At 39.8% G+C, this 13570-nt stretch overlaps 1 protein-coding gene across 1 annotated transcript in view; it reads left to right on the forward strand.

The window, feature by feature from the left end:
* The first annotated feature begins 6111 nt into the window (after nucleotides 1-6111).
* Nucleotides 6112-13570, forward strand: part of LOC128733908 (potassium voltage-gated channel subfamily KQT member 1-like) — a 126390-nt gene continuing 118931 nt past the window's right edge. The window contains exon 1 of the mRNA XM_053827774.1: nucleotides 6112-7067. Within this exon, the coding sequence (XP_053683749.1) occupies nucleotides 6112-7067 (956 nt within the window). The remainder of the gene's footprint in view (nucleotides 7068-13570) is intronic.

Consider the following 13570-nt stretch of genomic DNA (forward strand, 5'->3'; position numbering starts at 1 on the left):
ATCTTCGATAACAGCAGTACAAACTGTTGTAAAAAAAATAGAAAAGTCATTTGAAGCGAAGGAAATTTCACTAGCTGCCTTCCTAGACATAGAAGGCGCATTTGATAATTCATCTCATAATTCAATGATTACGGCTATGACGAAACGTGGTTTCGATATATCCATTATCCACTGGATTAGCGAAATGTTATCAAAAAGGGAGATATCAGCAAACCTTGGAAGCTCATCTGTAAGCGTTAGAGCAGTAAAAGGGTGCCCACAAGGAGGCGTAATATCACCTTTATTGTGGTCTTTAATAGTTGATGATCTTCTTCAAAAGTTGACAGCGCTAGGCTTTGAAATAATTGGCTTCGCAGATGATATAGTCATAATTGTTCGAGGAAAATTTGATTCTATTATCGCTGACCGAATGCAAATGGCTTTAAATTTGATTTCATCATGGTGTGATAGGCAGGGCCTCAGCATAAATGCCAATAAAACTACTATCATACCATTTACGAGAAGAAAACAATTTACATTAAACAACATCAGATTGAAAGGAACACTTTTAAAACTTTCAGACACTGTCAAATATCTTGGAGTATTTCTTGACAGAAAACTCAATTGGAACACACATCTAGAGCAAGCAGTAAACAAAGCTACAAATGCTCTATGGATATGTAAAAGAACTTTTGGTAAGCAATGGGGACTGAAACCGAAGATGATTTATTGGATCTATTCGGCAATTGTCAGACCCAGGATTACCTATGCCTCGTTGGTCTGGTGGCCAAAAACGAAAGAGAAAGCTACCCAAAAAAAGCTGGAAAGACTTCAAAGGCTAGCCACTCTTTCAATAACAGGTGCAATGAGAAGTACACCATCGAAGGCATTGGATGCTTTACTCTATATACTTCCATTGCATCAGTTTATACAATTAGAAGCTGAAAAGAGTGCTCTAAAAATCAAAAGATCAATGAACCTCTTTGAAGGTGATCTAACAGGTCATCTCAGTATTCTAAAAACTATTAGTATTAATCCTATTGTAAATAATAATGAAGATTGGATGGAGAAAAAATACAACTTTAATCGAATATTTCGGGTATTTGAGCCTAGACGTGATTATTGGGAAGATGGTGGTCCCGATCTTCGTCCAGGCTCGACAGTTTTCTATACAGACGGTTCAAAAATGGACAATCAAGTTGGAGCAGGAGTGACTGGCCCAGGAATAGACATGTCAATTTCTATGGGCAGATGGCCAACTGTATTCCAAGCTGAAATACAAGCAATTATAGAATGTACGACTGTGTGCTTGCGCAGGAACTATAGACATTCAAATATATGCATCATGTCAGACAGCCAAGCAGCTCTAAACGCTCTAAAGTCGGCGACATGCACATCAAAACTTGTCTGGGAATGTATTCAATTACTCCAAAAATTGTCTTGTCGTAATCAAGTCAACCTGTATTGGGTCCCAGGTCACTGTGGAATCGATGGAAATGAAAGAGCTGATGCGCTTGCAAGACTCGGATCATCTCATCAATTTGTAGGACCTGAGCCCTTCTGTGGTTTATCTGCCTCTGCTTTAAAAATGGAGCTAAAAGCATGGGAATGTGCGAAAGTGGAATCAAATTGGAATAACACTTTCATTGCTAGGCAGTCGAAACGGTTTATCTCTCCAAACGTTTCAATGACTCGCAAAATCCTGGAGCTTTCGAAGAAAGATCTTAGCATTTATACTGGTCTTATAACAGGACATTGTCCGAGCCGATATCATCTGAAGCTAATGGGAAAACTTCAAGATGATATATGTCGCTTCTGTGGCATAGAAAAAGAAGACTCGGAACACCTGTTATGCCGATGTCCGGCAATTCTCAATAAAAGATTAAGGTTCTTTGAAAGAGGGCTGTTAGAACCCTCTGATATTTGGAGAACAACTCCCAGCGCAGTAGTGCACTTCATCCGAAGTGCATCACCGGGCTGGACAAATGCTATTAGTCAAACAATGACGATCACTTCTGATAGTGGTACGTCATCTTGACAACATAGCTATAATAAAACGGGGGATATATCACAATAGATCAAACAAATGGTCGCAGTGATAAAAATACCCAACATGGAAAAAAAAAAAAAAAAAAAAAAGAAACCCACACATGCCGAATTTGGTTCAATTTGCTTGATTAGTTCTCGAGTTATAAGGAAGTTTGTATTTCATTTGTATGGGAGCCCCCCTCCAAAATAGGAGAGGGGTCCTAATTGACCATAGAAAAAAATCCTACCTACAAAAACCCCCAAATACCAAATTTGGTTCCATTTGGTTTATTAGTTTTTGAGTTATGAGGACATTTGTATTACATTTATAAGGGTGCCCACCCTCTTAAAGGTGGCAGGGGTGATAATTCACAATAGAAAAAATTCCTGCCTCCAAAAACCCCCACATGCCAAATTTGGTTCCATTTGCTTGATTGGTTCTTGAGTTATGAGGAAATTTGGATTTCATTTGTATGGGAACCCCCCTTCCTAAAGGGAGTAGGCGTCCTAAATCACCAGCGAAAAAATTCTTGCATCCAAAAACCCTTTCATGCCAAATTTGGCTCCAGTTGATTGATTACTTCACGAGTTATGCAGACTTTTGTGTTTCATTTGTATGGGAGCCCACTCCCCTCTTAGTGGAGGGAGGGGTCTCTAACCATCATAAGAACCTTCCCCGGCCCCAAAACCTGCAAATACATGCAAATTTTCATGCCGATCGGTTTAGTAGTTTTCGATTGTATAAGGAACATACGGGCAGACAGACAGAAATCCATTTTTATATAGAGCAAGGAGGGGTAAAAGTGCGATTCAATGATTTATCGGTGCAGATTCCGAGTAAATTTTCTACATTGGCATGCATGGGTGCCTACTTTGACAGCTTGAATCTAATATAAACTTTGGTTGCTTACGAAGCATAGTTGCTGAGTTATGTGCAAATGTTATTTTAGGGCGGTTTTGATGTAATTTTTCGTTATACGGCAAATACGACATCAACAGGAGGATATTACTTGTTGAAAATTTGTAGCAGCATTTTACATCACTCAAATATCTGTTTTGAAAATACGGTGAAAAGAATTTATAAAATATATTTTGCTTTTCCGTAATTTAATCTAACCCCGCCAAGCGCGTAGCGGGGTAAAAGTCCGTTCACGGACGGGGCAAAAGTGCGATGCATGGACGAAGCAAAAATGTATAGCTAATTATATACAGCATTAGGCACTATATTACAGATACTAGAAATGGAAGATCTGCAGAAAACCGTGTGCCCCACAGAGGTTGGGGGAAGAAAAACAAAGTTTTTCCGCTGATGAAACAAAAAACAAACGTTTGGAAAAGTTTCGATCTAACGGAGGCTGCAATATACCAGCGCAAAATAGGAAAGGTGCAAATTGAGAATATTCCTTATCGAAACATAACGCAGATTAAAGATAATATGGTTTTGTTAGCTACTGTTGTGCTAATTTCATGGTTTCGAGCTTCGCACTTTTGCCCCGCTAGTGGGGTAAAAGTACGAAACGGCACTGGATCAGAAGAAAGAAGAATTTATTTTGCAAAACACTATTATCACAGATGATTTATAGTTGAATGTGAAGACATTGAGTTACTGCTTCATTATAAAATATATTAAAATATATTATATTATGAAGGACAACATTCTTCATATATCATGAAAATAGATGACAACTTCAAACATCGCACTTATGCCCCGCCCTACTCTATAAGATTTATGTTTTGTTTCATTATTGGCTTTTTTTATTGTTTCTTTTTTATTTTGGGCCCGTTTAGACCTGTATCTTTTTCATTTTATGCGCTTTACATAAAAATATTTTATAATAATCTGAATAAAATCAGATATTCTTCGGGAAAAATTGGCTGTTCAAAGGTTCCAGAATGTTTCTAGGGTGGTTGTTTTTCCGAAAATTTGAAGATTACATTGCTGTTCACTGACCCTGGTGTTAAATCAACACTGAATATTACATCGATAATGTTTTGTAGCGCCATTTGCATCCCATTGTCAAAACAAACGCAACAAGAATGCACCACTGCTTCCAACAAGATTCTGCACCGTCTCACCAGGCAAAAGCTACACAGACTTGATGTGGGGTCATTGTTCCGGATTTAATGTCTTCGAAAGAGTGACCTGTCTCTTTGCCTGATTTGAATCCTTTCGACTTCTATGCATTAGGTCACATGTTAGGCAAACTACTGGGGTGCACCAAAGAAAGGATACTTTCATGCAACATTTGGAGAAGCTTTAGGATGAAATGCCTCAGGCTATCGGCTTATTTTTGTGCCCATTTGCTGTGCAAGTATTACTACTCCCGCTGTAGTGAATTCTTGCGTTAGTAATATGTTATTTCGGTATAATTTTTATATCACTTATGTAGACCTCGTGTTTTCTCTATCTAATGAGATCAGGCATTTTATTAATTTTTTATAACGGTAGTTTTTACAATTGAGGGAGGAGATGGTTGAACAAAGTAATGAAACAAAGGTGTTTATAGTGCCGTACAGAGTGCCGGACAAGACGTGAAGGGAAAAAGTGGAAAATTAGGTAAGGGACGGTCATTGAAGCTACGCTTATTTAGTATGTATAATGTTCTTCTTTACGTAAGCTGAGGGATCCGCTGACAGAACCAAGCTATTTTCTTAAATCATTTTGCCGTCTCGCAAAGCTATTTTAAAAAGTTTCATTATACAATCTATGTTGAATGTGCTGTTTTTTCAATGTAGAAAAACAGACAACTTTCTGCATTGTAATGACACAACACACTTGAGAAAAGAATGTTTGTATACGTTGTGAGTAATTAAATTGTAATTAATGTTAAATATTCTATCCTGAAGATGAAGGAATGCCCTTCGAAACGTCAACTGTAAGCCGAAAAAAATATTTTTGAACGCAACCCGTGACCAAAAGCCAACCCAACTTTGAAACAATATTTAATTGCCAATTATAACTGGACTCGAACTCGAACTCAACTTTTTCTCCCAGGCCATGTGGGTCACAGACATTGGTGAACCGTTGAACCACACCTGAGTACAAAACTTCATAAAATTCTAAGACTTCGACCCGAACAGTACGTTAATTTTGAAAAATCCCGAATTACTTTAGTATTAAATTTGCAGGGTTTAAAAAAGCAAATCACCTGGACTAGGAGTATATTTTAGCTTACAACAAACAAACAGAGAACTGTGATTTAATAGAATGTAAAGCATCATTCGCAAATAAATTGTGTATGGCATAAAACTTTAAACAGAAGGAGGGACATGCATCTCCTCCTGGGCATCCCAGTAAGGGTACTTTAAAATCAAACCAACTTCATTATCCTAATCTTCAGTATTCCATCAGACAAAATCTTCACTGGACTACCGAAGACGAACGACTGAAGTGACATCGAGCCGACGACCGGTTCGCATTTTCTTCGACGCCGACATCGAACGGTGGCAGCGAACGTAAAGCAAAAAAAAAAGGATAATAAAAGTCCATCAGGCGCAACATTTAATTTGGTTAACATTTTTCTAATTATCTCGTAAAACAGGTTTCACTCAACCGCAGGCTGGCGGGCAAGCAGGCCTTTGGGTGTTCGGTTGACTAGTGGAAAAGTAATTACCAGCAAACGAGCGAGCGGCCGACGACGACAACGACTACGGAATCAACCAGTCCAGTGACAGTGTGCGGTGCAAGCGGTGCAAGTGGCAAGAGGAGCCAGGTCAGGGGGTAGTGTAAAAAAAAGTAACGGGGAGTGCTTCAAGTTAATGAAAGCTAAACAGAGTGCGATTTTTCTCGAAGGGAGGAAAGTCGATGAACAACCATGTTGACAGTGCTGTTGCCGGTGGCGGAAAATTGGCTAAATCCTTGCTTGAGTGACCATCAGGCTGACGCTGACGAAGCGATGTGCTGCCCCTGCTGGTGCAGTAATCCGGTAAAAGTGTATCGTGTCAAGAAAAAGTGCTGCAACAATCGGGACGAACCGCGTTGTAGATGTAGTGTACGTAGTGATTGTAGTTCAACTGTAGAGCAATAGATAGATAGATTTAAAACAGTGAGAAAGAGGAGTGTGGGATTGTGTGGAGAAGTGTGGCGGACGAAGTTGCCGCCAAATGTTGTCGGTTGTGCTCAGTACGACCACGATAACAATGAACAGAGGCGAGCAGGAAAATCTCTTTCGGCAGTCACGAAATTTAAGGCTGCAGCAGGAAGAGAAAAATCAGCTTCAATTACACCAACAACAACAGCAGCAGCAATATCTGAACAAACCACGTCACTTTTCGTATGGTAACATCCACCAGGTCAGTAACCTTCATATGCAAGCCTCCAACTCGCGATCGTTCGGCGATGATCGCGGCAGCGGCAGCCACCAGTTTGCGGGGGTTGCGTGCGACGACCTGGTGCTTAGTGTGCTCAAATCTCCCGTTAAGGAGACAACAAATCTGCTCAGTAGCAGCAGCATCTGCGGTCAGATCGTATCGGCCAGCCCAAGTGCCGGTAGCAATGGCCTCGGAAACACCGGAACGGGAACGGCGACCACTCAGTCACCAAGTCCCTGTGCCGGCTATCAGGCACTGCACGGATCGGAAGATGAAATGATCGACGATATCGAATCGGCGATGGAAACGACCGAGCTGAATGCCGTTAAGATGACGGCGGAACCGTCTTCCTCCCCACGGGCACTGAAGTTCCTGCGTCGGTTTCGAACGGGTAAGCTGGGTCGCTTTGAGCCGCATCATAGACGCGTTCCGACGCCCATCCGGCGTAAGAATCGCAGCCGTTCGCGGTCCCGTTCCAATGCGGACATCCTGGACGGTGTGACAACCGGAGATGATCCTTGCGACGTGCTGCCGGGGGACGACCCTTGCGACGATGGTGGCGAAGTAGCTCCCATGTCGCAGAAAATTGGCGTCCCAGATCCGTACTATCCTATTGCACTGCCGATCGATCAAGCGTTCAAAGCCAAATATGTTTTCCACCACCGGCGAGGCAAAACGGTGCAGGAGCGGTTCTACGTATTCCTGGAGCACCCGGTCGGCTGGCTGTGCTTTATATATCATACTTCCGTGTAAGTATTTATACTAGGTATTTTACAACATGCAACATCAATGTTTGAAACAATGACACAGCCCATATCCTAAATGGTTTCCGACACGAAAAGGTGCCAGAGGAAATCAATTTTCTCTTTACCCGTTCAACTTACCACACCGTGATTGGTCACGGCATGACACTCCGTATTCGTTCGAAACCAATCTCTATCAGGGTTGGGTAGCCATGAATTGGCAGCAAGAAACATGAATAAATAAGCAGCGCACTCTGCGCGTCAAAATCAATCGTTTCGTTTCACCGTCACTGCGACCACCACCAACAGACGGCGGCGCGGGCGTCGTGACGGCAAACACAAATATTGATAGTCTCTACCTCTAATGGCAAACGAAAAGGATTGATCGTACTACTATTGCTCATAGTAGAGTGTACTGATGACAGGACAGCAGGGGGGTTGGGCGGTAGGTGAAGTTTTCAATCATGTCAGAAATAACACGTTCTACGATTGACGGCCTTCGCGAGGCAAGGCGATGGCTGGATGTTACAACTCAATCTATTTCGTTGCCTAGCGGGCGGCAGTCCTGAGTTAATGTCCGCCATCGATGTCAGCAATAATGGTCGGTCGATCTTATCGTTATTTTGGGATTGCTCTTTGCAGCCTTAGAGCATTATTATTTAGACGAGGATGACATGTAATCGTAATAGCAACAATGTTTGATGCTTTGTATTTGCAGTTGCCACCGCCGTGAGGCTGCTGACGATGAAATGATGCATTACAGCATTAAATATGTATGTCTATGTCATTGAATGGTAAGATGTCTAATTTTGAAATGGATTGGATTAGGATGGAAGCAATATAGTTTAGCTAACAAAACCGGTCAATAACTGACAGAGTGCTGCAATATTACCAAAGAACCCATATTTATTTGAAACTAGCTGACCCGGCAAACTTCGTACTGCCACCAATTGTATTAAAAGACGTAAATTGTTAATGGCGGATGTATTCAAAGTATAGGTTACGTTTTGTACTTATTTTGAGAAGTTTGAGGGAATGGTTAATTAAATGCCGGATTTTCACAGAACGTCTGTTTTCTACAATCGTTTAGCAATTAGTTAAAACCCAACAAACGTTTAACAAACGCTGAATATGTAATTGCTTATTAATATAACATTGGCTATATAACGGTTGAATAATCTACTATTCAAATAAAATGTTTGTTGGGAAAAGCAATCTTTACGAAATCATAACATTCATTGCCAAATATCCGCTAAAACATGTAAAAAATGTCGATTTTTCAATTCGCAGTGCTCAGAAGTTGTGCTGGGTGTCAATTTATTTTTTGGAAAAGTAAACTCGATGGCGTCTAATTTCGTCTTCTGCGGTTAACCGACTAACGATATGCAATATATATTCAAAACTTTTTGAGAACAGCATTGCGCCACCAACTATATTTTCATTTCCGCCCTCAAACGCTTTTTATTTGCCCATTATTAGGTGCATTCGCCCATTATTAGGTTGAAATTTTACATGTTGTTTTTTACGCAAATTGTTGGTTTAGTAATCAAATAATTTTTTGACACTTTCGATCACATTTCCTCTATCGTAATCAGAGCTTTGTTTTGATTTCCACAGTAATTTTTATGTGTAAATTCGGATATGTATCCGATGTCAATAAATATAAAGATCTTTAATTCTGTTTGATATTAAAGCTTTGCTTTGCTTTAAACTTTTTCTTGTTTTCTTTATTCCTTTGGTATTTCATGAGCCTTTTTGCACTTGTAAGAAGTCCAGTTGGAAGTGAAAAAGACAAAAAATTATTAACAATATTCAAATACGATTTATTCTAATGGGTTACCATCATTGTAAAACTTTTTTACTGCCAATTTAATCCGGCCAATATTCCTTTCCAATACAAAATTTTATTTACATTTTTTTAGTACATAAAATATATTGTTCACTTGACAGTCAGATAGCTTTACGTATATTTTATTCAGTCAAACATTTGTAAACATGCATTAGATACGCACCTAATGTAGAAAGTTTCCAGTTTTGGTTAGTTACATTAATTTGATAAATGAGGTGAAAGAATTAGCTCTAGGCAGTTAGGCTATTTGATAAACTGAATCCATAACACATACAACGTTTATTATTTTCTAATCTTACAAGTTCATAAAATCGTTTATTAGCAAGAATAAGATTTCGTTTGAATATAATCATTTTGACAATCAACTACAGCGAACGGGATTAGGTGTTATCTAAAGCTATCGAGTTTACTTTTTCAACAAACAAATTGACAGCCGGTTGAGTCCTAAGAACTGAAAAATTAACATTTTCCACATGTTTCCAATGAATATTCGGCAGTAATCATTTGGATTTTGGAAAGAACACCATTTCTAACTAATGGTTTAGCACTGTTATAACGAACAGATGTTCTATGAAAATTCGGCACAGTTCACCATTCAATCAAGTTACCTTCATCAACGTGTTTGTTTGCCCAGGCAGCAACGTCGCGATGCTGCTTCATATTGAATGCGGGTCGGCTGATTTGCACCGATAATAATCATAGCAATCTAAAACATCGTCTATATAATGGATGGCGGGAAAAGTAAAATATCGGCTTTTTTACCATTTTCCAGCTTTTCGCGTGGATTTTCATTATTTTTTTTACATATAAACCTGACGCAAACCAAAACACATCAACTGAAAAAAGAATCATGCAAATCCATCCAGCCGTTCTTGAGTTTATCCCTTACAAACAATCGCACCAACTTGGTTTTATTATATAGATGATGAATTGACTAAATTGGCGTCTAAGACGAATCCTTATTTTCAAGTTTCAAAACAATATTTCGGTTCAGGAATCGGACTAGCCATAGGACATAGATTTAGACTTGAATTTTGGCTCGAAGAACTAATTGGGGCTCGAAGCTTTGCTTCCAATTCAACTGGAAATTTGACTTAAACTTGGATTTGAAATTGGACAGAAAGTTTTGCTTGGAGAATTTCAAGTTTTTATTTGAAATTGCACTTGAAATTTCACTTAAAGTTACTATTGAATTAGACTTGGCATTAGACTTAAAATTTGATTTGAAATTTGACAGAAAATTTGATTTGCAATTACGCTAGAAATTGAACCTATAACTAAAATTAAAATTAGGGTTAAAATTGACATAAATTGAATTTAAATTGGATTTGAGATGAGAGAGACTTGGAATTACCATTTGAAATTAGACTTAAAATTGAAATTAAAACAGATTTGAAATTGGGTATAAAATCACTTGCCATTGGACAAAAAATGAGACAAAAATTTGTACGATTTGAGCTAATTTGCAACTGAAGTTTTACTTCAAACCGGACATGGATACGAAATTAGAAACGAAAGTTTACTTGAAATTAGGATTGGCATTTTGCGTCTTGTTCTCTCACACATTTTACCTTTTTCTGTTCAGTTTTTTCTCTTTACCAGTTCAGTTGTGTTTTTACTGTGCTGCTTTCTTGGTTTCGCTTGTTTTTTCATCTTTTTCCTTCCGTTTTTTATTTTCTTCTATTGTCTTTTTTCCTGTTCGTTGTTTCCTATTTAATTGTTCCATTTTCTTCGCTTCCTGCCTAATTTTTCTAACCTTCAGTCCTGAATTTCCTCTTTTTACCTTTGTTATACTATATAACAAAGGTTTTTCATGGTTTTTTTTGTTATTTTTTCCGTTTTCCAGAGTTTTTCTCCTCTTTTTAATTTCCTTTTTTAATTCTTTTTACCTTCTTTCCTTCTCATTTTTCGTCTTTTTTACCGCGTTTTTTCTTCTTTTCTCTAGTTCATTCTGTTTTCCCTCCTTATTTCCCTTTGCTCTCCCGGTTTCCTTTTTTGTTGTTTTTGTTTTTTTGTTTTATTGTACCTTTTCTCTCTCGTTTTACATTTTTCTTTGGTGCGTTTCCTTTTGTAAGTTGTCCTATTTTCCCGAATGGTTCTTTTTCTGCCTATTTACCTGTTTTTTTGTCTCAACTTCCCTTCTTATTTCCCGTTTGTCTCTTATCCCTTTCCCTCCTACTCTCTCTCACTTTTATGCCATTTCTTAGTTCTTCATTTCGTTTCTTTTTTTCCTGTTCTCCTTTTCAATCCTGATTTTTTTTCTTTTCAGTTCCGTTTTTCGTCTTTTTTCTCATAGTCAGGCCTGTTTAGTTAAAACCCTTTTTTATAGCTTCTGTTCGATTCTTCCTCATAATATGTCCAACTTTTTCTCCTTTACCACATTGTTTTCCTTTATCACATTTGTCTTGTTTTCATTATTTTCCTGCTTTCTTTTCTGCTGCATTTTTTCCTTTGTCCTGTTAGTCTTCAATTTCTCTCTCATTTTCCTCGTTTTTCCTCTTTTTCCCTTCTTTTTTCTTGTCCAGTTTTCTCTTTTCACCTCGTTTTTCTTCTTTTTCTCTTCCGTTTTTATCCTTTCCAGATTTTTTCTCTTTTTATGTCTTGTTTTCCATCCCATTCTGACACGTTTTCTTTAGTTTTCTTTTTTCCATGCCAGTTATTCTTTTTATCTCTCGCGTTTTTCCGTCTCGCTTCCATCGGTAATCCATCTGTTAATATGCTGAAAAAGCTTAGTAACATTTTCATAAGAAACGGTTTGCACGACACTGTCTGGTTCATAAGCAATAAATTTTTGAATGAGGTTAAAATATTTACGAAAACCTAACTTTTCAGCCCTAACTCAGGAATAAAAAAATGTAATGCAAATGTTATCATTGAAAAACTAACTGACTGACTGACTGACTGACTGACTGACTGACTGACTGACTGACTGACTGACTGACTGACTGACTGACTGACTGACTGACTGACTGACTGACTGACTGACTGACTGACTGACTGACTGACTGACTGACTGACTGACTGACTGACTGACTGACTGACTGACTGACTGACTGACTGACTGACTGACTGACTGACTGACTGACTGACTGACTGACTGACTGACTGACTGACTGACTGACTGACTGACTGACTGACTGACTGACTGACTGACTGACTGACTGACTGACTGACTGACTGACTGACTGACTGACTGACTGACTGACTGACTGACTGACTGACTGACTGACTGACTGACTGACTGACTGACTGACTGACTGACTGACTGACTGACTGACTGACTGACTGACTGACTGACTGACTGACTGACTGACTGACTGACTGACTGACTGACTGACTGACTGACTGACTGACTGACTGACTGACTGACTGACTGACTGACTGACTGACTGACTGACTGACTGACTGACTGACTGACTGACTGACTGACTGACTGACTGACTGACTGACTGACTGACTGACTGACTGACTGACTGACTGACTGACTGACTGACTGACTGACTGACTGACTGACTGACTGACTGACTGACTGACTGACTGACTGACTGACTGACTGACTGACTGACTGACTGACTGACTGACTGACTGACTGACTGACTGACTGACTGACTGACTGACTGACTGACTGACTGACTGACTGACTGACTGACTGACTGACTGACTGACTGACTGACTGACTGACTGACTGACTGACTGACTGACTGACTGACTGACTGACTGACTGACTGACTGACTGACTGACTGACTGACTGACTGACTGACTGACTGACTGACTGACTGACTGACTGACTGACTGACTGACTGACTGACTGACTGACTGACTGACTGACTGACTGACTGACTGACTGACTGACTGACTGACTGACTGACTGACTGACTGACTGACTGACTGACTGACTGACTGACTGACTGACTGACTGACTGACTGACTGACTGACTGACTGACTGACTGACTGACTGACTGACTGACTGACTGACTGACTGACTGACTGACTGACTGACTGACTGACTGACTGACTGACTGACTGACTGACTGACTGACTGACTGACTGACTGACTGACTGACTGACTGACTGACTGACTGACTGACTGACTGACTGACTGACTGACTGACTGACTGACTGACTGACTGACTGACTGACTGACTGACTGACTGACTGACTGACTGACTGACTGACTGACTGACTGACTGACTGACTGACTGACTGACTGACTGACTGACTGACTGACTGACTGACTGACTGACTGACTGACTGACTGACTGACTGACTGACTGACTGACTGACTGACTGACTGACTGACTGACTGACTGACTGACTGACTGACTGACTGACTAGCAATCAAAATAGACCTTGTTGCGGTTGCCACCTGACCCAGCAAACTTCGTATTGCCAAAACTGAAACTGTACTGTACATAAATTCTGGGTGCTGTCCCCCGCAGTGGCCAGCGCTTCCGACGGTTCCACTTGGGCTCCATTTGCATGATTAGTTCTCGAGTTATGAGGAAATTTGTATTTCATTTGTATGGAAGCCCCCCACCTCTTAATGGGGAGGGGAGTCATAATTCCCCTTCTAAAGAGGGGAGGGGTCTCAATTCACCATAAAAAAATCCTGTCTCTAAAAACACCCACATGCCAAATCTTTTTCCATTTGCACGATT

The sequence above is a fragment of the Sabethes cyaneus genome, chromosome 2 (genome assembly GCF_943734655.1).
Source record: "Sabethes cyaneus chromosome 2, idSabCyanKW18_F2, whole genome shotgun sequence".
Lineage (NCBI taxonomy): Eukaryota > Metazoa > Arthropoda > Insecta > Diptera > Culicidae > Sabethes > Sabethes cyaneus.